At 57.6% G+C, this 27264-nt stretch overlaps 1 protein-coding gene across 1 annotated transcript in view; it reads right to left on the bottom strand.

The window, feature by feature from the left end:
• Nucleotides 1-1487: 1487 nt before the first annotated feature.
• The window catches only part of KIF21B (kinesin family member 21B), a 42707-nt gene continuing 16930 nt past the window's right edge, over nt 1488-27264 (bottom strand). The window contains exons 2-35 of the mRNA XM_010584744.1: nt 26128-26350; nt 25589-25771; nt 22438-22587; nt 22066-22200; nt 21515-21682; nt 20881-20996; nt 20069-20264; nt 19471-19660; nt 19293-19356; nt 18575-18799; nt 18187-18268; nt 17579-17696; nt 17078-17269; nt 16212-16411; nt 15932-16039; nt 15430-15498; nt 14825-15054; nt 14274-14421; nt 13982-14176; nt 13039-13140; nt 12736-12901; nt 12376-12436; nt 11987-12044; nt 11274-11479; nt 10731-10805; nt 10447-10560; nt 9726-9764; nt 7749-7885; nt 7263-7443; nt 6214-6378; nt 5550-5667; nt 4638-4808; nt 3942-4141; nt 1488-2655 (exon numbers count right to left, since the gene is read on the bottom strand). Coding sequence (XP_010583046.1) covers nt 2601-2655; nt 3942-4141; nt 4638-4808; nt 5550-5667; nt 6214-6378; nt 7263-7443; nt 7749-7885; nt 9726-9764; nt 10447-10560; nt 10731-10805; nt 11274-11479; nt 11987-12044; nt 12376-12436; nt 12736-12901; nt 13039-13140; nt 13982-14176; nt 14274-14421; nt 14825-15054; nt 15430-15498; nt 15932-16039; nt 16212-16411; nt 17078-17269; nt 17579-17696; nt 18187-18268; nt 18575-18799; nt 19293-19356; nt 19471-19660; nt 20069-20264; nt 20881-20996; nt 21515-21682; nt 22066-22200; nt 22438-22587; nt 25589-25771; nt 26128-26350 — 4840 coding nt within the window. The 3' untranslated portion in view covers nt 1488-2600. The remainder of the gene's footprint in view (nt 2656-3941; nt 4142-4637; nt 4809-5549; nt 5668-6213; nt 6379-7262; nt 7444-7748; nt 7886-9725; nt 9765-10446; nt 10561-10730; nt 10806-11273; nt 11480-11986; nt 12045-12375; nt 12437-12735; nt 12902-13038; nt 13141-13981; nt 14177-14273; nt 14422-14824; nt 15055-15429; nt 15499-15931; nt 16040-16211; nt 16412-17077; nt 17270-17578; nt 17697-18186; nt 18269-18574; nt 18800-19292; nt 19357-19470; nt 19661-20068; nt 20265-20880; nt 20997-21514; nt 21683-22065; nt 22201-22437; nt 22588-25588; nt 25772-26127; nt 26351-27264) is intronic.

Raw genomic sequence — 27264 nt, 5'->3', positions numbered from 1 at the left:
TTTCTTGCATGGGAAATACCAACCCACACAGATACTAAGACGTACACACACACAATGCTATGGGATCACAGTCACCACTCACTTCAAAGACCCCCCCTTTCCGGACACTTGCTGCTGTGCCGCAGTACCCAGCTCACTCCACCTGCAGGCTGCAAAAACCTTGAAGCCCCCTCAAAATGCTGCTGGACGTAGCAGTGAGGTGGGTGCTCAGCATCATCCAGAATTGGCCACTCAGCCCTGGGAAATGAAGCAGGCACTTGCAGCCTACACACAGGAAGAAACTGGCAGTGAAAGGCAAGGTAGTCTGACCCCAAGCTCCACAAGAGCAGGTCCCTTCACTGACTTCAGGAGGGAGCAGCGAGAGGTTTCATGTTGGGCACTGGCAGATCTTGTGCAGACACCGATGCACACGGTGCATCTGGCTACAGACAAACACACACTCCCCCACACACACCCAGCTAAGCAAAGGCTAAACTGGCTGAGGAATGAGCAGGGAAACCCTCTCCAAGACAGGCTTGGAGGGCAACACCTCCTCCAGCCCCCATCTGTGCATCAGGGTGCCCCCATGCTTTTTTTTTTTGCCCCCTCCAGTCCCGCAGGGTGCAGAGCCCAGTGCTGGCAGCACTGGCACCACTTCTCCACCAGCCACAGCAGGAGGGCTCCTTGCCTCGATGCAGCCACCAGTCCAGGCCTGTGCAGGGCTCGGCCACAATCGCAAGGGACTGGTCACAGTCCTGGGCAGGGTCACACCCACGCACGCCATCACGCCCTCCACCAAGGCAAGGCAGTAGAATGGGTTCCCCCCCCACCCCCTCAAAAGGCAAACCCCTCCATCAAATCAATGGAGATGCTCCTGTCTTTCAGGATGTGGAGGAATTACCATGCTCCACCCAGAATGGTTTTAACAAGGGCTGGTGGCAAATGAACTGGGGCTGGTCCATGAGTCACCATGGTTGGAGAAAGCACAGGGAAAACAGTCTGTGCTTTATGGGGCAGGTCCTGGAGCCCCTGACCTCTGAGATCCCAGTTCAGTGCTGGTAGGATCATGTGGAGAAATCCTTAAATTTGAGTTCAAACGCTGCTGCTTCTGTGACAGAGGGGAACTAAGAGCATGTGAGGCAAGAGCACCAATCCCAGGGTCTCCTTGGCCATCCTGTGAGAAGCCCTGCCCGGCCCAGGGCAGGACAGAGCAGGGGATGGTCCGGCAGGCCACAGCAGAGATGGAGAAAAGCTCCAGTGTGAGACCAGGGCCTTGCCAGCCCCTTGAACAGGAGAGAGGGAGGAGGGAGCCTGGAGAAGCTGAGTGCCTGGGGAAACACTCCTGGATAGAGCTCCCAGCCTTTCATGGAGATCGGACTGTGCAAGATTATCCACTGCAGGATTGTCCTTCAAGCATTGGGTGAATCAGGGGACTTGTGCAAGACCAGTGTGTGCAACCCCTTCCTCACCCTGCTCCCGGCACAGCTGACTCCAACCTGGCCTGTCCTCCAGCTGCTCCATGCCTTGCTGGGCTCTCTCTGGCTCCTGGATCCACAGGGGATGACAGGCCAAACCTGAGCTAGCCCCCCTCCCAGGTAGAGGGCTGAGAGCAGAGCCTGGGGGAAGGATTTACAGCCTCCAGCTCCCAGTGATGGCAGAACAAGATGGGCCCACAGGGGTGGGGGTGACAAATCCAGCCTTGGCTTCTTTGCCCTGTAACCTCCATTCTTGCTTCGTTTCTCCATCTCAAGGGGGCTAATGTGCTGCAGGAACCCACTACAAAACCCCTGCTGAGGGCCAAGGTGTCAAGAGCAGGGCTAACCAGCCCTTCCCTTCCCCACTGCAGAGCAGGGTGGGCACATGGGGAAGAGCCCGAGAGCCATGGGTCAGTTGAGTTTATGACTGGGGTTTGGAGAACATCGAAGGGAACTGCAGCGGGTTTGTCTGGAAGTTGTATGACGAAGATCTTCCCAGGCTTGCCATGTCTCCAGATCCGGGACAGGGCAAAGGAGCTCAGAGGTGCACAGCTCCAACCGCTGGGGACAGGTAGATGGAGGATGGGAAACGATAGGACTACCTGGAAATCCTTCTGCAGACCCCCAACAGCAGAGAGGCTGTCCCACGAGTAACATCTTCAAAGAAACAGCCCCTCTATGCTGTGGTCCTGGCCAGCAGACACCAAATGTCCTCATGGCCATGGAGTGGAGAAAGACTCCTACAGGAACCAGCCCCGGAGCCAACAGGAACAGAAGCAGCAGATCATGGTGGCAGGAGGGAATTGGGTGTCTTTGAGAAGGAGTCAAGGAGCTCTGACCCCTGGAAGTCCCAGCAGGCATTACAGCAGGGTGAATGAGGAGACAGATGAAACATTTCCTGGTCACCGGAAAACCATCAAGAAACCTCAGTAGGAGGGAAGGTGGAGCTGACTGTGACCCACAGAGCTGCCTCCTCACAGGGGCTGGCAGTGCTCAAAGTACCATATGGGACATCGTCCACCCCGTTGGGTCAGGCACAAAGAAATCCCTATCCATGGGCTCCTGTAGGTGACCGGGTCTTGATAGCGAGGGAGAGGTACCCTGACATTCACCCTCCTGTCATGTCTTCCAGTCTTTATGCAGTTCTTAGTTTGACCCCGCAGGTAACCTCCTCCCGCTCCACAGCTTCACTGTCAAGTCGCTGAGAAACAAAGGTGACAGGGATGGTGTGACCCAGGGGTTCCCACAGGAGCCCTGCAGACATGCTGCAGAGAGGCACTGCGAGCAGAAATGCTCCCCACCCCCAGCCCATGGCAGCATGCAGCCCACAAGACTTCCAGGCCCTTTTCTCTTGGCAGGAGGTTGCCCAATCCATTTTGGGGAGCAGGCAGGCCCAGTGGGGCTCAGCCTCCAACTCACCCCACTGGCAGCAGTTGGGGACAAAGGGAAATGGTGAACTCCAGGGCTGACCCCGACAACAGGACTCCTGAACCCCTTGAATGAGCTCTAACTAGGTCAAAGCAGTGACACCACGGGGAGCTGCTGTGCTTGTTCTCCCCAGGGCATGGGCTGCTTTGGGGGTGGTTGCTGGCTCCCACCCCACCATCCATGCAAGGGTGTGGGCAGGCCACGGCTTCCACAAAGCTGCTGCAGTAGATGTGGGCACTTGTCAAGGAAAAAAAAAAGCAAACCAAAACAATGCAGGGGTATGGCTGGGACAAAGGGGCAAGTCACTTCTAGCAAAGATTTATCAAGTGGGGAAAAACGCAAAATAGTTTCATACCGTGAAGAAGCAGCTCAGACCAGAGAGAAAAAGAGAGAGAGGAGCAAAAGCAAGCAACAGAGAGAAAGACAGACAGAGAAAGAGATGGAGAGAAAGAGAAAAGGAAAGGAAAGACAGAAGAAGAGTGCATGAGCAAGAGAGTCGGAAAGAGCAGGAGGGTCAAGGCAGACTAGTAGCACGGCCCTTTATGGCAAGGACGCGTCGTGGAAGGCAAGGGGTGAGCCCAGGCACGTAATTCCATAACTTTACCCGGCAGTCACTGTGGCACAGATGGGAGGTAGGGAGGAGGAGAGACAGAGAGAGACAGAGAAAAAGGAAGGGAGAAAAGGGACATGGTCGAAAAGAGGATATCAGAGTCTTGCTGCCAAAGAGCTCCCCGAGAGCAGCAGAGGATGCCCAGCCCCAGGAGAGAGGGGTCCCTGCATGGGGGATAACCCAGGGTGTCACCGGAGTGCAGGCAGGGGACGGCCGGGGGAATAGCTCTTGGCACTGCACTGGGCAGGCCATGTCATGGGGCAGGCTAAGGTGGGCAAGATGAGATGAAGGAGTGGAAGGACTAGAAAGCTGCCAGACTCCCCCCTTCCTTCCCTCCCTTCCTGCTCCCTGTCCACTCTCCGCAAACCCACCCAGGCCCAGGGATGACAGTTCAACCCATGGATGTCCCACCTCCCAGGGGCTCTGGGGAGCAGAAGCCTGGGGCTCACCTGGAGGCAGTGAAGATGTGCTTTGAGTTGGTGCAGATGGCATTGATGGGGCTGTCGTGCCCTTTGATCTCCCCAACTGGGGTGAAGGTGTCCACATTCCAGACTTTGATCATGCCTCCTCGGCAAGCACTCAGCACCATGGGGCGGCCAGGGATGAAGGCGAGGGCACAGACCCAGTCTTTGTGGGCATTGGGGATTTGCTGTAGGTATGGGCACAGAACAGAGATTGTGACCAACTTCTTCTGCAGCACCACCAGCAGCCTCATGCACCCAACCTGGGACGCTCAGATCCTCACTGTCACCCCTGGCCTGATCTGAATTGTGGGCCTAAGTGATGCAAAGTTAGGAGGCTAAGGGGATGGATTAAAAAGTCAGGGTTTGGTCTCTCCCCCGGGCAGGAGACAACAATCCTGTCTTCAGAGAGGAACACGACACCCAGCACTGCAATTGATGCTGCGGCCTGGGTGCCAGGGAGAGCTGGCAATCATGACTGCCCTACACCACAAACTTGTGGGGGTACAGAGCCACCTCACACATGCACTGCCAGATTCTCAGGAATGGGATTGCCCTCCCTGGTTAGCTCAGTGCAGGACACTGGCACCAGGTCCCTGAACAAAGGTCGCCCCAGATCCCCTGCAGCAATGCTCCTCTGCCCCATGTTACCCGAGGACCTGTGCTGTATGCTTCCCTCCAGACCTGGGTAAGTTCCTGCTGCTCCAGATCCCACTTCTTTATGCCGTTGTCCCTGGAACCGCTGAAAAGGATGTCTCCCTGGATGGCCAGGCACTCGATGCCATCATAGTGAGGGGGCTCAAAGTTGTGAGTGGGGCCAATATTGCCCACCATGCCCTCAGCAATCTCAAACACCTGGGGAAAAGCAGTGGGTGAGAGACCCCAGATGACACTGGAAACAGAGTTGATCCTCTCTTAGAAAGCTTGGCCATCACCCTCTGTTTTCTAGGCTCAGGGCACCCAGAGTGATTCTGGAAAGGGGAGTGGGCATTGGCCAGTGGAGGTTTTTAGGGGCTGAGGTCTCTCCAGGGGGCCTGCCACCATCAGGGGAGGTTTGCCACCAAAGACAGCCCCCATTCTCCTGCATTTTACTCATGGTGAACTTTCACACACCTCCACAAGCCAAGCTAACAGCTTGCAGCTGTCAGAAGAGTGGGATCCTGCCTCCCACATCACCTCACCATCCCTCTTCACTCCCCTGGTGCCAGCTCCAATTCAACCTGCTAAAACCTAAAAGGAAGGGGCAAACTCTTGCTGTGTTGGAGCTGTGAATGAGCAGACGCAAAACATCTGCATTGGGGAGGAGAATCAAGCAGAACAGGGTGAGCTGCTAATCTGGGTCAGCTGTAACATGCAAGTACCAGCCACAGAAGCCAAGGGATGAGAAAAATGCAAATCCCTTTCCAAAGGTGCATTTGTATTGTGGACCAAGCAAAAGGCAACATTTTGGGTAAGGAGATATGCAAAAACCTCACATGCAGAGGTGAAACCAGAATCTGGGCTCAGATTTCAGGAGGAGAGAAGAGACCTTAGGGGTTGCCAACATCTGGGCTTCCGTATAGGACGCAGGGTTCTGCTCTCCAAGGCAGACAGTACCTTGACATAGTGATCTTTGGAGCCTGTGACCACCAGGTCGTGGTTGCTCGCTGTCTGGTTTACCGTGAGACACATCACAGGCCCGATGTGGCCACTCAGCTTCCCGATGGGCTGCAACCTGAGTTCAATAACATGGGTCAGCCAGCTCCTTCCTGGATGCTGGAGCTCCTTCAAGGGGCTGTCCCAGCAGAGACCCCCACAGCCCTGGAGCCCTCCAATGGGGGTTGTTCTCTTTGGGGGATTGTGAACAGGCACACCCCCCCCTTCCTAGTTACCCCGGGGGAGGAAGGCAGCCTCGGGGCATGCCAACATCTGGCTACAGAGCCTAGGCTGCAGCAAGGGGTCACCAGTCAGTGCCCACCTGGCAGGGAGGGGGGCAAGGGCAAAACCAGGGGAGTACTGATGCTCATCCCACCTGTCTTTCTCCTTCTCCTAAGCTCTGCCCAGCTCATGGACAAACCTCCCACCCCAAGTAGCTTCATTGCTGCTCATCATCCCTTGGGTCCCATAGGAAAGGGTCCTGAAAGTCCTTATTCCAGGCAACTTCCATTGCTAAAAAGGCTTTCAGTTTCCCTGGGAGGGAGTCATCTCAGGCCCCTTTGAGCAGACAGCATCCACTCGGCATCCGTAAGCTGTCCTGCCCACTCCAGCACTACCCGCTCACCTGCTCAGCTCCCAGATGCGGACAGAATTACCAGTGGCAGCATAGAGCATAGTGCCAGTGGGGTTGAGAGCAATCTGGTTGATCTGGTGCTCCCCCTGCACACTGGTGACAGTGCGGGTGGTGGTCCCAGCACACGCGTCCCCAGAGATCACCTGTCCAGAAGATCTAAGGGAGAGAGATGTCAATGGGGAAGGATCAGTGGAGATCAGAGCCACCGAGGCCCCACTGAGGAACCACATGGGGCTGTGGTCCAGGCTGGCACAGGTGGGTGCCACACTAGGGATAGGCCGTAGAGGTATCACTGTCTCTCTGGCCACAATGGGATCAACAAGATCTCTGTCCCCTATGCCAGTGGCCTGCTTGCAGAGGGAGCTAAGGATGTCAGGTGTGTGCATGACATGGAGCATCCTGCTCCAGTTTCCATTTTGGGGGCCGCTCTTCTCCCATTCCTCTTTGCTTCCTGCAGGAAGAGCTGGCTAGTGCTGGCAGTCAGCACAGGGAGGCAGAGGTATTTGGCCTCTGCACCAAGGGAGAAGCACCTTCAGGCCAAGGTAGATGAGCTGAGGCTGGATGCAGAAAGGAGCTCTATGCTGGAGAGAGCTGGTAGCCCTGGCCTGCCATACTCTCCTAACATTTGAGCCCTGCTCCAGACCAGCAGACCACAGCTACAAACTGTCCCATGCTCCCTCAGGTCCTCAAACTCCTCGTAAAGATCCGAGGCACTGGAGGGCCTGTGATTTACTCAGCCACGATGCTGTTGGGGGCCATGCCTCTGCTACGGAGCTGCTGGCTCTCTTGGCCCCCCCCAGGAGTAGCTGCAAATGTCTTCAAAGTTCTTTACCCTGAGCTTTCGCTGCAGGAGGTCCCCACTGGTCCCCTCACCCCAAGCTCTCTCCCAACCTCCCTGTTCCCTAAGGACGCAGCACTGCAAACTAGCACTAAAGCAGCTAGTACTTGGCCCTGTCCCCAGTCCCAGTAGGTCCGGGACTGGCTTCTGCAAAGCCAGAGATGCCCAGAGTCCCCCACAGCTGCTCCCGCCTGCCACATACGTGAGGGTGCGGATGCACCGGGCCGAGTCCCGGATGTCCCACACTTTGATGTATGATGTGGACACAGTGAACACCAGCCCCGTATGGCTGCAGTACTTGATGGAAACCACATTGTTTGGGTGACCCTTGAGGGAAGCAATTTCTTGGCCTGTCACCAGGTTCCACATTTTGCAGCTCCTGTCTGTGGAAGGAAAAACATGCCCAAGAGTGTCAGGCTGGGGGGGCTCTCCCTCCAAGGGCATGGTGGCCTGGGGGCAATACCCCTTCTGAGCATTGCCTTCCCCCACCCACAGGGCCAGAGGAAAGGAGCCAGCCAGCCCCAGCACCGAGGCAGTGCAGGGCAAGGCTCAATGCTGAGGACAGGAAAGAGGCCCGGGGGGGAACCATCCCCATGGTGTCCAGCACTTCATGTATTCCCCCATGCCAACCTGCTCCCATAGCATCTGCAGGCCAGCAACCCCCATGTCCTCTCTGTCCATCACGCACCTTTAGACCCAGTGAAAAGCAGCTCATCAGTGGCATCGAGGCAGAGCACAGGCTTGGTATGTCCTTCTGCCATGGAGACACACTGCAGCGGGGCTGTCCGGGCATTCTTGGTGCCACCCACTGGGTTAATGATGCCCCTTGCATGGGAAAGAAAGAACAAGCATGGTGGGGTGTGTGTGGAAAGGCACCATTCTACACAGTCCCAGGGGCATGGAAAAGCAAGAGCTGCCTTCACCCCAAGCATCTTCCACCACCTGGCAGCGTGATGGGCCCCTCCATCTGAGCCCGGCATGTCTGAGCAAAGGTCTTTGTGGAAACCTCAGGAATCTCCCCAGAAGTAGCCCCTGCCTACTGCCTCTGCCCCAGCAATATAGACCGGGAAACGGGGGCTGCCCAGTGGCCTCTGCTTTCCCGCTGAAACTCTCATGCCTGGCCAGCACAGACCCAAGGAGCCAGGAGACCCAGCTCATTGGTCCTCAGGTCACTTTGGGACAAACTGCACTTTCTCCAGCCTGAAGCTCTGCTGGGATAAATGTTTCAGGGTACCAATATCCAGCACCCTGTTTTTTTGGAGGCTGTCAGCCTGTGGCTGGTGACATTTGGAGACGGGGCCCCGCTCCTTTACATAAGACCACAAGGGTGACAAAGGACAGCACTGGCATTTGCACCCAGCGTCCCTGTTGTAATTGCTATGGAAGCTCTGCAGCCACCGCTGGCTCTGGGCAGGAGAGGACCTATCCCTGGCAAACCTTCCTCCGAGGGACACCTGCTGCCTGCCCCTCTGGACACAGGTTCTGCCAATCCCCTCCACTTTAGCAGTGCTCGGGGTGCTGAGAACCAGCACCCCAGTGTGCATGGCCACCAACGGCTCTTCCCAGCTGGTGTCCCAAAGCACGGCCTCCGTGCGGCCATGGGGCCCTGGGTTGTGCTAGTCTTTTCTTATAAGTAGGGAAACTGAGGGACAGGGCTGGAGAAGGCAGGCCTGAGGTCACGTAAGGTTTTCATTAGTCATGAGGACAAACACAAGCTCATTAATCTGGGTTTGGAAATCACATGCATGTGATCTTTCTTTCTCAGTGAGCAGCTGCACTTACAAACTCAAATGAAACAGCCCTCCCCTGACCCCTAGTGTTTCTACCAGTCTCAAGGTGACACTGAATCTAAATGGAAATCCTTGCTCCCCAGGGTGAGATGTTATCAACGAACTTTGTTGCTGCCTGACTGCCAACTGCCCAAGGTGACGCAGTGCAGACTCGTCTGGTGCCACCTCCCCAGTGATTGGGTGCCTGTGGGAACTCAGGGCATGGGCAATGTGAGGGACACCCAGGTGCTGGAGGGCTGATGTTCCTAAAGGATGGGGGAAAGGTGGCCCTCATGTTGGGAAACCTCCATAGGCAGGAAGGTGCAGTGGGACAAGCCCAGGAGCACCTTAGCCCCAAGACTGAACTCTGCACCACAATCTGACTTGGTTTCTTTGGGAAAGAGATCTATCTACCCACAACCCAGCACCAGGGAAGCACAACCAGGTATGGGGAGCACCTGGAGATATTTGCCTAGAAGATGCTTGCAAGGACACACTGGGAGCACGCAGGGTTGCTTGCCCCCTTCCCCAGCATCACACCATCCTGCTGGAGAGCTCGGGAATGGGATGGGACATGGTGGTGTCATGCTGATAAGAATTCATCAGAGGTGGAGGAGAACATGCTGCTACCCCAAACCAGCCAGTGCCCATAGATGAGCCCAGCACCACATTTCCAAGGGCTGATCAGAGCAGGAACAGTTTGAACTCGCAACCAAGGGGACAGCATCAGACACTAGAGGTGGCATGCCAAGAGGGGACAGCACACATGAGCTGGGAGGTGGGGGACAGCAGCAAGGTACAGGTGGAGCATGCAGGGACAAGGGAGAACAGACTCGTGAGACAGAGAGGAGGAGGAGGAGAGAAGGAAGGGATAATAAATAGAAAGTTGTCTATACCTCAGCACCTCCGAGACAGAGGAATCGCTGTCATCAGACCTAGGGGCAGAAAATTAGCAGGATTATGGGAGAGAAAACCCAGACTAGAAAAGGCAGCAGAGGAGTCAGAGATGGAGGATTGTTATTGCATCCAAGCCAGTGTAGGACAGAGAAGGAGGAGGGGAGAGAGGGAGAAAGAGAAGCACACATGGAAAACCAGGGGAAAGAGCAGAGGAGCAGGAGGCCATGTGAGGATCAGACAGCAGGTCTCCATCAGGGAACGTCAGCGCTGCTAGCAATGCTCCAAGTCAAGGGCAGCTACCTGACCTGCTGCAGGGGGAGGCTGGGAGGCTACAGCAGCATTTGTAGGCTGGTGCCAGTCCATCAGCTTCCTGCAAGGTGCCATCCCACCTCACCCCATCCTGCTCCATAGCCTTTTCCAGTGGTCCAAGTCTGGCACCACCATGTCTCCAAGTAGGGCTTAGACATAGGCCAGGACTGCGAGCTCCTGCAAAAAGCCAGCTCAGAGGGGACACACGGCAGGCAGGACAGGTCAAGGGTCCAGCATGGCCCTTGCAGAGCATCTGCTCCCTCATGGAGAGGAGCAGGGAGTGAAAATGGTGGCAGGAAGCTGGCTAGAGCCGACCCAGGTCCTGTGCTCCTACACCCCACCGCAGGATCCCATATGTTGTCACGGTATGGGTCCCTCTCACTGAGACCCTCCCGCCCCACCAGGACTTACTTATCCAAGGCAGACCCCTGGCTCTGGTTGCTCGTGAGACGAGAGAAGACATTGCGGTCGTTGCGTGGACGGGTGGGTGGGGATGAGGGAGGCGTGAAGCCAACATCTGGAGGCCTGAGCCAGGAAGGATTAGAGGGACACATGACTTGGGAACTGCTCACCTGGCAGCTGCCTGGCACACTAGGGTCCAGCAAGAGCTGGTCCAGCCAGCATCTCTCCCCACTCGTCTGGGCCACCCAGCCTCTCCCTGCCCATGTCACCATTTCTCCAGCTCCCAAGCTCACCTGGCAGGTTGGCCACGGTCATAGGATTTCCTCCTTGTCAGAGGTGAAGTGTCCAAGCCACGAGATTGCCTGGGACTAAAGCAAGTGAAAGAGAGCACAGTGGGTGCCTGTCCCCCTGCTGGGATCCCTCCATGCTGAACACCCATGTCTTGTCCTTCCCCAGCAGAGCAAATGGAGAAGTTGGGCTGCGCTGGAGTCAGTCACAAGATCAGAGGATGCCTCAAGTCATCCCATGAGTGTGGAGGCTTTTGGCAACACAAGAAGCCTTCAAGAAGGCTGATAACCCAGGGCAGTGAGCATGCCCCCCGCTTCTTTCCTTCCTCCTGGAGTACCCTTCTCTCCATCTGCAAAGGATATCAACATACTTTCCAAGTCCCGCTGGAGAAAGCCACCACTGCTTGCTGCAGACAAGCCTGGATAGATGCAGGACTGGGCTCACCCTCACTGCTCTGCAACTCCACAGCCAGGGCACAGTTTCCCCATCTGCTGGCCCATGCCTCCATGAGCCTCCCAATGCCCAAAGACCCATCACCCCATGCTCACAAGGTGCTTCCTCGCGTGGGCAGGCTGATGGTGCGTGACACCTTCTCCTTGTAATAGGGGTCTCGGATGGAGAAGCTGATCCCATCCTCTTTGATCTCCATGAGGGATGCCAAGGACTTGGTGATGTTCTTGGTGGAGACATCCAGCGTGGGTCCTAGACACTCAGCTGACACTGCCTTCATCTGCCCTGAGAGCTTGGGCTCTCCCTAGAGCAGGACAGAGGGCTCAGGCACAAGGGGAGGACAGTGGAAGCAGCCAGAGAGCTGTGGGGTGGAAAACCTTGTGCTCTCTGGCCACAGAGGTTGAGTTGCCCCTGTGTCATGCTGGGATGCTCATCACAGTGCTGGGTCTCCATACTCTAGGCAAATGTGACAGCCTGTGCAGAACAATGGGACCTTTCTTCCACCTTTACCCACAATGGATGCAGCACTGCACAGGGACCTCCCTGGTGCCCACTCAGATCTGGAGGGTATTGGCCGATGTGGTGGATGTTTCCCAAGCCTCTGGTGCTTCAGAGGACCACAGTACCAGAAGGTCTTGGTTTGCCCTTGCCTAGAGCTGACCCCACCCAGAGACCAGCCATACTGCCTTATGCCAAGCATGGCTCTCCAAGGGTCAGACTAGAGAGCAGAGGCCTGAAGCATTGCTGAACATGTCCCTCCATCCCTCCTCCCATTTCCTGTGATGGGGCCAGACAGAAAAGGCCAACTAACCTTGAACTTGAAATCATCCTGGCTTGCTGAGCCCTTCATGGTGAAAGACTGGGAGATGCTGCAAGAAGAAGGAAGCAAAGATAGATCTTCAGTGCCAAACTCCTTTCAGAAAGCCGGTTGCCACCGGCCCACCAAACTTCTTGGGTCACCCCCTGCTCCCCAGCACCCCTTCTCCAAGGGATGACCTAGTCTTCACTCCCTGCTGATGTCTAAGCGACATCTCTGCTCCCGTCCCCAAGGGGTGGGCACCACAGGAAAGCTTAAGTGGAGCTTTATTCATCCATGTCCATCTGCAAGGTCCCATGGGTGGCACCAGACTTCCTATCCCACCCTACCCCTGGCCTCCCCAGCTACCTCCAGCTTAGGCAGGGCCAGGGCTGGGTGCTCACCTCCCATCTGAAGCCAGGCTGAACTCTGAGACCTCCTCATCCGTGCTGGTGTAGCCGTTCTCTGTGCAGGAGGGAGACAGCACATCAGCAGTGCAGAGGGGACCCCATTGTGCCGAGCCCCATCTGAACTGTGCAGCTGAGGGGGCAGCCCAGGCAGTTGATGGGGGGGACCCAGTCCTTGTCCCTGTTGTGTGGTGAACAGAGCACACATCCCCACCCAGCATCGCCCTCAGGGCAGCCCTGGGCACGCTGGTCCCAGCCATGACACGTCTAGGTGCTTCTTGGGGGACTAGCACAGGTGGGCACCTCAACCCACAAGCAGCGTGCCTGGCCTGAGGATGCACCAGCCCTGTGTCCCACCTTGCTGGACGTTGTGGATCAGGGCCTGCAGCTCGGGGTGTGACTCAGCCTTCTCTCGCAGGGCATCCAGGATGGCATGGTTCTGCGAGGAGCTGGTCATGTCTGTTTGCCGCAGGCGCCCCTCCAGCAGGCGGATCTGGGCCTCCTTCTGAGCCACCTGCAGCCCCTGGGGAAGGACAGCCATGCCGGACCTCAGGTGGGTGCCTCGAGTTCCCCCCACCAGGTCTGCACCCTGGCACCCTGCTCCCCTCCCCAGCTGCAAGAAATCCCATCATGCCTCCAGGCCCTGAATTGGCCCCACACCTTGTCGATGGAAGCCTTCAAGAAGTTGTCCAGCAGGAGCCGGGCTTCGGCCAGGGAGCAGGAGCTGATCACCACTGAGGTGTCTGTGGAGTCCAGTTCCTCCTGGAAAGTTGAGGGACGGGTGTTGGATGCAGTAGGGGAGCTTGTCACTCAGCGTGGGATGGGCAGAACGGGCTCTGTGGCCAGCACAGCACCTCCACTGCCTTGCCAGCACTGCCCAGTCCAACAATTGCTCTCCTCAGTCTGCCCAAGTGGCTACTGGGGAGATCCAGCCATGGAGATGGCCAACACAACCTGAAGGGCTTCTGTGTTGCTACAGAAATCCTGGTGCCAACACTTAATTAGACACTAATCTGCAGACACCAACCTCATCCAAATCCACAGCAGATCAGGTCACCAATCCAAAGGCTAGTGTGAATTAACAACAGACCCTTCTTCCCTGCCAATCTAGATGACAGCCAGGGACAAGCCAGGGACAGCACACAGCCTCCAGCCCAGGCTGCAGCCACTAGAGGGGAGCCGGGAGCTGCACAGTGTCTCTGCGGCATGCCCAGTGTCAAAACTGTACACAAAACCTGCAGGGTTTCTGCTGGAAAAAAAGCCAATCCTCCCTGGGATGTTTCCAGCCCATAAAACTCCCATGGGGTAAGTGACCGCCAGCCCCACGGGCAGGACTGGGGGCTGCAGCTTCCTGATAATCCCAGGGTGATGGGGTGTGGAGCACCAGCAGCCTGTCCATGGACATGCAAGGACCTGGCAGCATTCCCCTCCACAATTAGCCACCTAATGAGAAATGACTGTGTGGGTGCAGCCCCACTGAGTGTGTGACACAGCTCAGGGGAGGACTCTGGGATACCCAGCCTGGCTGTGCCCAAGGACACCCTCACCTCCCAGGGTTGTTCCCAGTCTCTCCCTGCCAGCTGGGCCCATTCCAGCCGCCCACCTTGGTCTCCTCGATCTGCATGATGGTGGCCTGGCAGTCAGAAATGCTGTCATTGATGTAGTCAATGTTGGCCCCCAGCACCTCGATCTCCTCATTCAGCTCCTGTAGCCCTTTCTGCTCCTTGGGGGTCTCTGCCTGCAGTTTCATCCTCTTGCCCAGCAATGCTTCCTGCAGCAGTGCCAGCTCCTCGCGTTTCTGGGGGAAAAAGGAGGGGCATTGGTACTGTCAGCATGGCTGTCCCCCTGCCCCGCACCCAGCACACAGCCCTCTCTGTCCCAAGCACCATTGTCACCTTGATGAGCCGCTCCATGTCAGCCTCCAGGTTGACAATGGTCATCCTCTGCATCACGATGTCGAAGATGCGCCGCTCCAGTGACTGCCACTTGAGGCGGGCGGCTTTGCTGAAGGTCTGGCTCGCCCCCTTCTTGGGGAATTTCTTCCTACAGCCAGAGGGGAGAAGAGGCACATGGGCGACCAGCCGCACCATGCCTGGAAAGCTGTGCTTGCCCCAAAAGGATGCCTGGGCTCTGGCTGGCCAGGAGCAGAGGAGGCATCTGCATCATTTCTGGATTGCCCAACTTTTCCATCACCCCTTAGCAAAGAGAGAGATGAGCCCAGCAGGGGCTGTACCATGGCATTTAATGCTCATGGAAGGCCAGCACTGGGCTTAGCCCAGGTGACAGTCAGTCACACGCTGCCAGCACAGCCTGTCACTGCGTCAGTGGTTTAAAACGGGCCAAATGCACAGTAAGAAGCTGGCCTTCAACCTCTGCCGCCAGCCAAAAGCCACACATGGGAGTCCTGGGATGCCTTATCATCCATCCACACAGCCCCTGCCCTGACCTGGCGGGCCGAGCCCCGTTCACGGAGGATGGAGGGTCTCCCAGAAAGTTGTTGATTTTCCTGTTCCACTGGCGCACAATGCTGGAGACGGAGCGAGCGCCAGACTCAGGCTCGGAAGAGGTGGTGCTGGCCGAGACCTCCGCACCCGAGTCCAGCATGGCCGGCTTCTGGCTTGCCCTGCCTGCGACCCGGTCTGACATGGGCTTGGCAAGACGGCGCAGCGCTGAGACCTGCGCAGGAGAGGGTGTCAGATGGGCGTCCCCAGCCCAAACCTGTTGCCGTCTCCCCCAGGGCCCCGCAGGACCAAGAGCAGCAGCCCTGGAGACCCAAAGCCCCAGGACCCTTTGTGCTTCATGGGTTTCTCCCTTCTCCCTTGTAGCCCATCCCCTGTCACCGGGCTCAGCTGCCCTGGGAGATGGGTAATTCCTCTGCCTCTGTAACCATCTCCCACCTGGTTACTGAGCCATAAAAATCCTCCCACCCTTTTGGGAAACCCGCTCCCAGGGTTGGCACTGTCTGGAGGACAGGGTGTCTCTGAGCCAAGCGCTGGGGCCAGGACCTCCATGGGGGCTGGGGGCTATGTGAAGGAACCCCCCCCACCTCACCTCCTGGGTTTTCCTCCGCAGCACTATTTCCTGCTGCCGCTTCTGAGACTCCAGAGCCCGGATCTGAAACTGCACGGGAGAGAAACAGACCACTGGGGTCCTACCCAGTGATGGTTGCAGTCCCGGGGCTCCCACCACCAAAGCTTGGAGCAGTTACTTTGGCATGAACAGTCTCACTCCTGATTTTAACAGCGAGCAAGTTTCCAGCCTTAAGGCTGACCCTGATGACACACTGCGCCCTGAGCATGGCGGGGAGCTCACAGCACCTCCCACAACCACACTAGGAGCTCCAGGAGGCCCTTGGGAGCAATTCAGCCAGATGTGTTCTGCTGCGGCTGTGCAGCCCCTGGCGAGGCCATGGATGCAGCATGGCCCGAAGCCTCACCGACTGGTACTTATGAGCACCTCAGAGTGCCAGAGCAGGACAAACATCCACCCCCGGCCAGCCCAGTCCCCCCCACACAGGGACACCCAGCAGCACGCAGGTGGGCTGAGCTCTCACCTCCTGCCGGCGCTGCTCCTTCTTGAGCTGCGCGATCTCCCGATTCCTCTTTGTCTCTGCCAGCCGCCTCCGCTGCTGCTCCTCTCGCATCTGCTTCATCAGCGCAACCTGGAACGGGAAGGAACCATGTGTCGGTGCAGGCACCTGACTGTCCCAGGGCACCCACCCACCAGACAGACAGATGTCCTGCACTTGCCACCAGGAGTGGAAAACATTGCTTCTGAGCAGAGAGCCAGACTTGACCAGGGGATGCGCTCCCTGCCCTGGCATGTCCAGGTACCTTTGCCTTCTTCATCTCAGCCACCTCCGCCTGCAGCTTCCTCAGCTCCCGCTCGTAGCGGGACTGGTTCTTGAGCAGGCGAGCATGCTCCTTCTGGGCTGCCTGGAGCTTCTGCAGGTCCCGGTTCATCTCCTTCAGCCGCTTCTCGTAGTCTGCTTTGATCTTGTTGGCTTTCTCCTCTGTGTAGCACTCCATGGTGCCTGGGGGAACGAGGAGAGGGCTTGTGATGGCCACACACCCTGGGATCCTCCTGCACCTACACACACTGCCTGGAGGCACCGGGCACTGCTCCCTCCCCATCCTGCCAGACCCTTCCCTCACCCCTCTGCTCTGGCCCCATCACAGGTTCAGGTCTGTCTCGGGGCACCCGCTAGAAGAGATGGGTTAGGGCTCAGCACAGGGTGGGGACAGGGGGTTACAGCAGAGTCACTGGGTGGAGAGGAGCTGCAGACCTAGACCTGCAGCCATGTGCATGGGTGATCCTGTCCTGCTGAGCCCAGAGATCAGCTATACCACTAGGTCTTTGGGCTCTTCATGTGCCCCTCAGCACCTCAGTTTCCCCAAGTGTTCCCACATCTCATGAAGCAGTGTGCAAGGCTAGAGGAGGCTTTGCCTCACCATCCTTTCCAGCCACCTCTCCAGCATCAGCTGGGGTCAGGAGCCAGACTAGTCCTGCTCCCATGGCAAAACAAGCAGGGTCTTGGGGGTCCCAGGGGCTCAAGCAGAGGCAGGAGGACAGCAAAGCTCTACCAGAGCCAGTGTTGCGTGCAGGGAGTGGATGCTTTGGCTCTGAGTCAGCTGGGCAAGAGCAGGGACTGGGGCCTGATGCTACGGGGATGGGATCCCACAGGTGAGGCGGTTCTCACTGAGGTTCTGCAGGACCCGGTCCCGCTCCAGCTGTGTGTCCCGAATCTTGTTCTGCAGCAGGATCAGCTTCTCCTCGTACTGGTGCTTCAGGGTCTGCAGGCGCCGCTGGCTGTTCTCCAGCTCATCAATCAGCTTCTGCTTGATCTCTATCTCGCAAGTCAGATCCGCCAGGTCGGCCTGGAAATTCACGGCTGGAGGCCAGTGGGGGACAGTCAGGCTGGGAGGGATGGGGGAGCATGGCTCCCACAGCCCCACTGAACCACAGCACAAGGAGAGGGCAGAGGGAGCTGATGGGAACCTACATCGCTGGGGAGCGGCAGCACTGCAGAGAGTGTTGGAGACTCCCTGCAGCAACTCTGGTGCTCTTCCAAGACCCCCAGAGGAGACACGGCTGGGGCATCCCAGCAGACCTTCCCTTCCCAGGACCAGAGCTTAGCACCAGGAGACACCAGCAAATGCACCCCCATACCCTAGGCTGCATGCATGGCTCCGCACTTTACCCTTCTCCTCTGCATCCGAGTCTGAGTCCACCAGGCTCTCTTCACTGGCTGAGTCCTCATCCTCATCTTCATGTCCATCTTCTTCCTCACAGCCACTCTCATCCTGTTCCTCTTCCTCCTAAGAGACAAGTGCCTAACCTCAGCTTGCAACATGGCCCTGCCCTTCTCTCTGCAGCTCTTCCATCCTGCAAACCTGAGCTCACCCCATAGTGATGGGCTGTAGCCCCCACAGCGGGACTCAGCCTCCTACACAGGATGCCCAGGGGCTGCAGCACCATTTCTGGACCCCCAGCATACGCTGTCGAGCAGCTCTGTGCCCCATCCATCCTTGCATCCAACCCCTCTCAGCTGAATAGCACTGCATTGCCCAACCCCCCTTCACCTACGCTTATTGAAACCAGGCCCAAAAAGATGTGGGCTCCTCGCTCCACAGCGGGGCTGACTGGGGAGCATCTGGCTCCCCCCTACTCTGGCATGGAATCCTCGGCTCCGTGACCCCTCCAGCCTGCTTTGCAGGGCCAGGCTGAGCTTGGTCCCTCTCCCACATGGGGCGATGACAATGGTCCACACCCGAACACCCCCCTCGGTATGAGGACAAAGCCCGTCACCTCTTCCACCTCGTTCTCATCCGTCTCCTCCCCATTGTCCTGCTGCAGCTTCTGCCGCTTCTTAAATGCTTCCTTCTCTGGGCTGGGGGAGAGCAGAGGGGTGCTTGTGAGTCCCAGCATGGGGGAGCCCAGGGATGGGTCCTGCCAGGGCCCCCCTCACCTCCTGCTTTTAGACCCTTTGGGGAAAACAGCCTCCAGGATCTTGCAGTGGATGAAAAGGAGACCAAGGGCAAGGCAGCACTGGGAGGGGAACCCAGGCGTCTGGGTTCTGTCTCGGTGCTCTGGCTTTAGCATGGATTGAGGAAGCAGGATACCTGACCCCACAAGGACAGACAGGAACTGACACGCAGCCTCCCCCTTCCCAACATCGCACAGCAGCTGCCTTCACCTTTTCCTCCGCTGCCTCCTCTCTTTCTTTTTCAGGCGCTCCAGGTCCTGCTTGGCCCGTCGGAGGACATCAGAGGCCTCTGTCTCCACCGGAGCAGCAGGGCTGCACAGGCCAGCCAAGCCAGATGCTGGGGATGAGCCCATGGAGTAGGGGGGCCGGGCAGAGACACGTGAGAGGCTGCGACGCAGAGATTCATTCATGGACTCGCTCTCCAAAAGCTTCGTCCTAGGGATTGGAGATTGCATGTGGTCAAAGAGGGGACATCCCACTGTCCCCAGAGGAGGGGATCTTGCCTGGTTTTAGGATGGTGTGAGCAAGGGACAGAGTCACCACAAAGCCATTCCCGTTTTTGTTGGGTCAGATGGTCAGGATGCTGCAAGACAGGGTCCCAGGACCATGCAAGACACTGGGATGGACCCAGCTTTGGGGGGGGCCAGCAGTCCCTGGGAGACACCAGGCACTCCCCGCAGGATCTCGCCCTCCATCAACAGCCACACAAAGGATGACAATGGCCAAAGCACTGCCTGGCACCAAGGCTGGGACTTGTACAGCCCCAGTGTAGCAGCAGTGTAGTCAGCTGCTACTCCATCAGGGCTTACAACTCACCCCGGTGATGCTGGAGGCACGGAGCTGTAAGCCACACCTAGGCTCAGGCCACACCATGGCACCCACCAGCCCGGGGACCCAGGTAACTCACCAGCCACAGTGCCCAGCTCACCTCAGCTCTTCAATCTCCCGGATGTAGTTCTGGATGAGGGTGCCAATGGCTTCATTACCGTCACCTGGAGGAGCAGAGGTGCAGGTGGATCAAGGCAAGACATGGGCTGTGTCACAGCACCCATCCCAGCTATGCTCACTGGGCTGACCCACCATGTCACGCTCTAGCCCAGCCTCACCTGCCTTGGCCAGCATCAGATTGGCCTCCTGGCTCATGAGGTGGGTGACCCTGCTGTTGATAGCATCGATGGCCTCCTGCATGGCCTTCACCCGCATGCGCAGGGTGCTGTTCTCCTTCTGCAGCATGGCGTTCTCGTGGAAAAGGTCACTGTATCTCTCCGAGCCATCCTCCCCAATGACCCGCTTGCCCTGTGAGAACAGGAGGGGAGTCCCTGAGTGCAGGGCAAGCTGGGACATGGGGACCCACTGCTGCATCCCTGGAGGCAGCCCCAGCCACCAAAGCAGGGGCAGGGACAAATCTAAGGACCAGGAAGGCCTGAGTTAAACAGGCGGAGGGTGAGAGATGCTTCAAGGCTTCTCCCTGCCTTAGCATCCCCAAGAGACTTGCCCAAGGTCCTGCCTGTGGCAGGGCAGGAAGGAGCTAAGCCCCCATCTCTTAAGCTTCCTGATCTCACTTAGCAATTACCCCCATCAACAGGGGCAGAGCATAGTAGGCAGGAGGGTCTTTCTTGCTGAAACCAGCCTAATTCAAACAGGAGGAAGAGGCTTTCTGCTCCTGCCTCCATCCCACCTCTGCAGGCTCACTCGGCCACTCACCGCCTTGTACTCCATCAGCTCCATCTGCAGGCGGGCAATCTCGGCCCGCAGGGCACTGATCTGTTGACTTGTCTTGTCCTGGTTCACCACCACCTTGTTCTTGATGTTGCGAGCCCGGTTAGCATACTTGAGCGTGTTCAGGGTCTCCATGAAGTCCCGGTCAGATGGGCTCACGCAGGCAATCATGATGGTTTGGCTTGGGGAGGTGAAGGTCAGGGTGAAAGGACAGTTTCCCCCACCCTGCACCAACTCAGCACCTGGAAACCTGGGACCCAGCACAGGCCACATGCCCCCAGACACCCATACTAGGCCCTTCTGTGTTTTATAACCAAGGTATAAACTGGGTTCAGTCCCTCTAGACCCAGAGCACTGGCAACACCCCACAAGCAACACATCACACAGCACTGAGCAAATCCAACTCCTCCTGCCAGCCCACACATGCCAGGACTGCTGGGGAAGAATGGGCTCTTCAGAGAAGTACCCCCAGAGCAGGCAGGGAATTCAATCCATCCCATGCTGGGCAACACCACCTGCCAAGTCCTAGGTCTGCAAGAGCTTCAGAGTGTTTTGCACCAGCTAATTATGCCAAAGCTGGCTAATTGTGCCTGGGACTCATGAGGAGCCAAGTTCTTTACATTTGCAAAGTTATGCACTGCCTGCCAGGAGGCATCCCCTCCCTACCGGGCAATCCATGAGGCATTTGAGTCCTGAAATAGCTCCCATGTGGCTCCATAGACCCTCGGCCCTATTTGCAGGGGGACAGCCCCTGCAGTCCTCTCCCAGGGCTCAGCCCCAGCCTGGGACCCTCTTACCTGTTGCCCCCAAGGGAATCCTGCAGCAGGCGGGTGAGCTTGGAGTCACGGTAGGGCACGTGCACAACTTTCTTGCTCTGGTCTCCGAGGGCACTAATGACATTCCCCAAGGCCAGCTACCAACACAAAGGAAAGCCCCCCCCCCCGCCAAGTTCAGCTCCTAATGAGAATACAGCTGTCATGTAGCCAGGACATCAGGCCTGGGGCATGTGCTGCAGCACAGGTTTGGGGTGCAAGAGGTGGAGGCACGGGACTTCCCTTGCCAGTCTCAGCATTCGCCCCGCCTTCCCTGGGCTGTGCCTCTCTCCCACATGCACCGAGGAGCAGCATCGAGCCCTGGAGTTTTTTTTAAGCTCAAGTTAGCAGACCTTGACCTTTTGGGGACTTGCACCCTTGTGCCCAGCTGTATCCCTCCCCATAGTCCTGCCCTCAGCAGCAGAGCTGTGCCCTCACCACTGGTATTTTGGATTGTGCATATTCCTGCCTACAGGACCAGGTAGCATAAACCCCAGCAGAGACAGCAGCAACCTCAACAGCCCAGAGCAGCTCCAAGCAGGACCCAAAGGTATCCCAGGCTCCCCCAGGCAGGCCCTGCCTCCCCCCTGCCTTTGCACACCGGTGTCCAAGGCCATACCAGTCCACAGTTGATGGAGATGCCTTCCTTCGCTCTCTCGCCAGTAGCACCTGTTCGCTTCAGCCTCTCTGAGCCAGCCAGGTCTACAAAGTGAAACTTGGCCGTGAGGGTCTCGTACTCGGTGGTGGGCTGGGCTCCGTCCAGGAGGCTGTTCACCTCCCCATTCACCTGCGGCCAGGCACAGATGGAGAGGGTCACCACCACAGAGCCAGAGCAGGAAGCAGCCCCCTTGGGTGCACTCAGACATCAGGAAAAGCCTGAGCATTCACCCTCTGCATCCAGCCCCTCAAGGATGGGGGAGAGGATCCCAACAGCGGCTTGCTCTGGGCCATCCCTTGGGCCAGACCATCCCTGCCTTGGATGGGGCTGCTCCAGGGCAGACCTCAGCTCCCATTAAATGCTAACCCTGGCTATGACTGGAAAGAAGAAAGATAAAGCCCTGCCTCTCTTTTCAAGACTTCAAACCCTCTCCCCTCTCCAAGGGACCCACACACATTGCCTGGGTATCAGATCCAGGAACAGCCCAGCCATGAGGCAGGAGCACATCTCACCAGCTCCGGGCGGGTGCACACTCTCATCTGGCATAGATGAATGGTGAAGATGGCATGGGACCGGGAGCTCTGCACATTCATCTGGGTGCTGGCGGTGGTGCGGGAAAGAGCCCCCTGTTTTAGGCACTGGATCAGCTGTAACAACATGGGGCAGGGAAGAACAAAACCTTGAAGCGCCCTTCTAGGGAGTCAGGAGAGCACCCTGCTGCAGCCCAGCGAGCATGCTGACCTCTCCCTGCCTCACCTCAGGGCTGCTCTGTCCCATCCTGGGTGAGATACCCCCCTTGCCTGGCTGTCCCCATGTAGCACATCCCTGGCTGGTGGGCACCCAGCTGCCATCCCTCCTCCATGTCTGCCCCATCCTGCACCTACCTCATCCTGCGAGCTGATGAGGCGCGACGTGACCCCCGTGGTGTAGATGCTCCCGCTGGCATCCTCATGGATTTTGATGTTGGATTTGCGGTGGCGTGCATCAGGGTCGCGGGCACTGTCAAACAGGTCCAGGATCTCCTCATTGTAGAGCTGAGCAGAGTGGAAGCAGGTGTGGGGTGAGTAGTAGTAAGCAGGAGGCTGCTAGAGCCCAGCACAGTGGGACTGAGAGGAGCTGCCCTCTGCCATCCTGCTGCTGCAGTCCTGAGAGCCAGGAGGACAGGGCGCACAGCTGGGGGTGCGCGTGTGTTCACACATACGTGCACACATGTGTGCTTAGGCAAGGCTGACCAGGAGACCTGGTGTGCATACAAGTGTAGGAGAGAATGCACAAACATGTGCATGCAGATAGGAGACGATGCACAGCCAAGCTCTGACCTACATGCATGGGTACCCAGCTAGGACAGGATGCCCATAAGGAATGGTGCATGTGTGCATACGTGTGCACAGGCATGCATACATGTACCCATCTGCTCCGCAAAGCTCTGAGCTGCAGTCTGGGTTGGTTCCAGCTGCCTGACCCTGTCCTGTCCCTGGCCCACACAAGCAGCTGTGTGGGAACCAGGACATTTTCAGAGCCCTGTCCCCAGAGCCTGAGCAGGCACCCAGGAACTATGCATTCCCCCAGCCTTCCTTGCTCACACATGGGAGCCAATGGAGCCCCTCTCCCACCATAGCTCCCTGAGGTCACCTCTGCCGGGTTGAAAGGGGACAAGGGGGACCAGGGAGGGCTGGACAAGCACGGAAAACCCTGAGGACCCAGAGCTGAGAGAGGATGCTCCCATTCATATCTTGACCCTGCAGCATCCTCTCTCACCCTGGGGTGGAGGGACATCCCTGCCCATCTGTCCCCCTGCCACCACCACTCAGTGCCACATATCACCCTCTCACACCCACGTCCCAGTGCAGTAAGCAGGGTCACCCAAGGACTGCAGGCTCCTGGCCAGCAGAGCAGATCAGGCTAATCTGTCCCTGGTCGCCCCGGGTGCAAATAGGCTCCCCGAGGTTTTAAACTGTGCTCTGACAGCCTGCTCCCAGGAGGAGAGTCACAGGATGGGGATCAGCAGGGCCAAATCCTGTACCAATGCCGGGACAGCAGGGTGGTAACCAGCATCTGATGTGGCGACGTGCCCATGCTGGCACAGGAGAGCCATTATTGCCACAAAACCCTCCCCGGATTGCCTGGATAAGGGTGGCTGTAGGACAGGTCTCAGTGCAAGAGCTCTGGGTTTCATGCCCATGCCTGCATGGTGGACCAGTAGGCAAAGCCCTTGACAGGCTCCAATGGCCTTTGTCACCAGGCCATCAGGCAATGGGGTTTTACTATCCCCACACTAACAAGGCCCTTGGAAAGCCTTCAAGATCCCTTAAGCTGGCAGATGGCTCCCCCCACCCTGGGGCTGCCAGTGTCCCACTGGGCATAGCTGGCCTGGGGAGAGCAACCATGAGCAGCTTTGAAACACAGCAGAGGAAGCTTCGCTCCCATCCTCCACCGCAGTCACCAGACAAACATCTCTGAGGCTATTTTGAGAGCCAAAACCACCAGGGGTCAGAGGTGGTGAAGAGAGAGAAGGGCTACAGGAAATCCCAGTGGCAGCTGGTATGACCCCATGCAGGGCCACTGCTCTGTCACCCCCAGGTGCCCCCTGGGGTTGTGCTGGACCTCTTGGTCTGCAGAGATGCTTCTTAGGATGGCCTGGGACATCCTCTCCCCAGTGTTCATCCTTCACACGTCCCAACCCCAGCTAACAGGTCACCCAGCTCCTTGGGGCAGTGTTGAGTCACCCCAAACTGAGTGGGAAAAACTGAGGCAAGGGAAACTAAACTGGACAGCAGAGGATCTCCTAGAGGGCAGATACAGGGGGCTGAGACGGAAAGGAAAGTGTGTCGCATAAGGTGAGGGGACACACATAGGGCTGAAGGCCAGTATCCGATCTGATAGCCTAGGGAAGGCAGGTCTATGCCCCAGCCCCAACAGGGTTAGGCAACCCTCCAGCAGGGAGAAAGCCTGACAAGGTTCAGCCCCCAGAAGGACTTCAGAACAGGCAGGAAATTGTCCCCATTTCCATCCCAGCCCACAGGTTCCCTAGAGCAGAGCCCCACAAGGCCGAGGATGCATGGGAAGACAGCCAAGAGTTCAGACAGGCCGAGTTGTGGGGAGGGAAGGATGTGGCCAGACACAACAGCACCATGGGAGCTAACAAGGGCTCTGCAGATGGAAAGCTGATTGGGAAGGATTTCTCTGGCAAGGAGGTCAGCTCTCCAGGCTAGGAGGTGACTTTGGGCACTGCTTCCCAAACAGTGGAAGAACCCAGATGTGATGGCCACCAAAGCCACGTGGAGGCAAGATCACAGCACAGGGCCTCTCTCTCTGCCTGCCTGTCTCTGGGCTGTACCCCAGATCGGGACACCAACCAGATAAAGTTTGTTCAGGAGCTCAGCTTTGCTCAACACCACCCTATGTTTTCTCACCAGGGCCTTAAACCAGTTCCCATCTTGAATTTCTTTGCACTTTCACCCCAGGACCAGCTCCAGGGAAACCACTGCAGACACACAAGGTCCACAGGCTTTCTGGGACAAACTTCTCCAGGGAAAGAAGCAGTTAATAGAAGAGACTTTTGAAATGGAGAGACCAAAGCAGATGCGGGAGAGGATGCAGTGAAACATTCTCAAGGTCAAAGATGCAGCAAAGGACATGGGAAAAACCACAGCTCTTCCTCAAATCCCCACAAGAATGGCACTTTTTCCTCTCCTTGTTTCACTGGGAATGCTGGTCCAGACCCAGGGGAGCAGGTATGCCACTATCCTCAGCTTCAAACAGGAGTAAGCAAGCTCAGAGTCCCCTGAATCTCCAGGGACCACAGCATAAGCCTCTTCCCCATGGGGGGGTGTCCCTGCAGGCAAGAAGGTGCCACCCCAGTTTGTGACCATCGTGAAGTCAACAACATTCAGGTGCTTTGAGTCTCCTCTGCCCTGGCACACATCCCTGCTGCGGGGTCCAGCTCAGCCAGGGAGCAGCCAGGACATGGAGGACTCAAGAAGCCCAGGACACAGAGCTGAGCAAAGGACAGAGCAGGGCCAGAGTGTCACCCACCTCCAGGAACTGGGCGCTGACTTTGAACTCGGGTGCCGCCACACCCTGACTCTGTGCCACCCGCTTGCGCTCCTCGATGCCGCTGAAGAGGTGGCCGATGGCCCGCGGGATGATGCCCTGCTCTTCCTCAGAGATGTTCATGTCGAAGCCAGTGCCCATGGTGTACGTCTTCCCTGCACCAGTCTGTGAAGAGGCAGCAAGGGGGGAGCTGGCTGGGCCTTCCCAGGCTCAGCTCTGCCTACTGCACCCCACACATCCCCCTGCAACCCCAGGCTCCCCAAACGCCTCTGCTGAGCCCCTCTGATCCCTACCACCACACCAGCTCCCATGTTCCCAGCCCTGCCTCCCTCTCCTCCCACCCAAGGCCACCCCCTGCCCCAGCTCTCACCCAGGCCAGGGACAACTCTCTGTCCCTTCAACATCCAGGACCTTATACACCTCCACCTTCCCTAACCTCTGCACGTGCCATCTCAGCATCTCCAGCACTGCAGGAGAGCCCAACACCCATGCCAGAGCCCAAGGAGACGCAGAGCATGTACCTGGCCGTATGCCAGCACGGTGGCATTGTAGCCCTCGAAGCAGCCTTCAATGAGCTTGCCCACGCACGTTGTGTAGATCTGATCCTGCCATGTGTCCAGGTCAAAGACAAAGTCATAGGTGAAGGCCTTGTCCTTCCCCAGCAGGACTTGGGGCTCGCCAGGCGTCACCGAGGTGCAGATGTGACATCCCTCTATTTTCTCTTTGGACAATTGGGGACGGATCCTGCAGTAAGAGAAGAGGGCTGAGGGCAGCTTTGGGGCTCACCACTGTCCCGAGGGACACGAGCCTGGTCCTGAGGATGTGAGCACGGCCCATGCTGGAGCCATGCCTGCTGGGGGCAGGGGTCCAGCAGCACCTCTGCCTGCAGTGTGGAGCAAACAGTGCAAGGGATGCTTCAGCTCCTGCACCCAGCAACAACCTTGATTCATTTGTGGCTGAGAAAAGAGGTTGGTACATCCCAAAGATGCCACCAGCCACCTCCACAGCCGAGGTGACAGGCAGGGCTGGGTACCATGGCACAGGCAGACGCAGTAATGACGTGCAGCCTGCACTTAAAACTGCCCTTGCACCAAGAGCTGAATACGGCCCATACAGGGCCAGCCAGCCTCCCCACGCCTGTGCTGGCTCATTTGCCACGCTGCCCACGGCCAGGCAGCGAGCTCTGGGCTGCACGTAGACACCAATCAATACATCAAAGCAGCCTTGACGGGGACTGCCAGGGTACGGGCGGGCAGCCGGGATGTGCTGCAGCCAGCTGCACTCGCTTGCGAGGCAGCAAGATCAAAGCGCAGTTACAAAGGCTTAAAATTCAAAATGCAAAAACACGACGAGACAGTCCCAGCACCAAAACAACCATCCAAACCAAACCACCACCCAGCCCAATGGCTGTCCCCAGCCATGGACTCAGCAGATGGGAAGAGGACAGGCGAGGCTGTGCTGGGCTCCTGGCTCTGGCAGCATGCACGACCAACCCACCGCATCCCCACCCACCACACTCAACCCCTCCCCAAGAAATTTGGGTACAGAACGGCCAGACCCACAGCACAGCTCTGCATCAGTGCAGGCACTGGTGTGTGTTAGGGCTGCAGCAGCTCTCGTTTTGGTGGCTGTGCCGGCTGGGGGAAGCTGGCTGGGGG

The sequence above is a fragment of the Haliaeetus leucocephalus genome, unplaced genomic scaffold (assembly GCF_000737465.1).
Source record: "Haliaeetus leucocephalus isolate CR32 unplaced genomic scaffold, Haliaeetus_leucocephalus-4.0 Scaffold1000, whole genome shotgun sequence".
NCBI classification, from domain to species: domain Eukaryota; kingdom Metazoa; phylum Chordata; class Aves; order Accipitriformes; family Accipitridae; genus Haliaeetus; species Haliaeetus leucocephalus.
The sequence above is the reverse complement of the archived record's forward strand: the minus strand, read 5'-3'. Positions and strand labels throughout refer to the sequence as shown.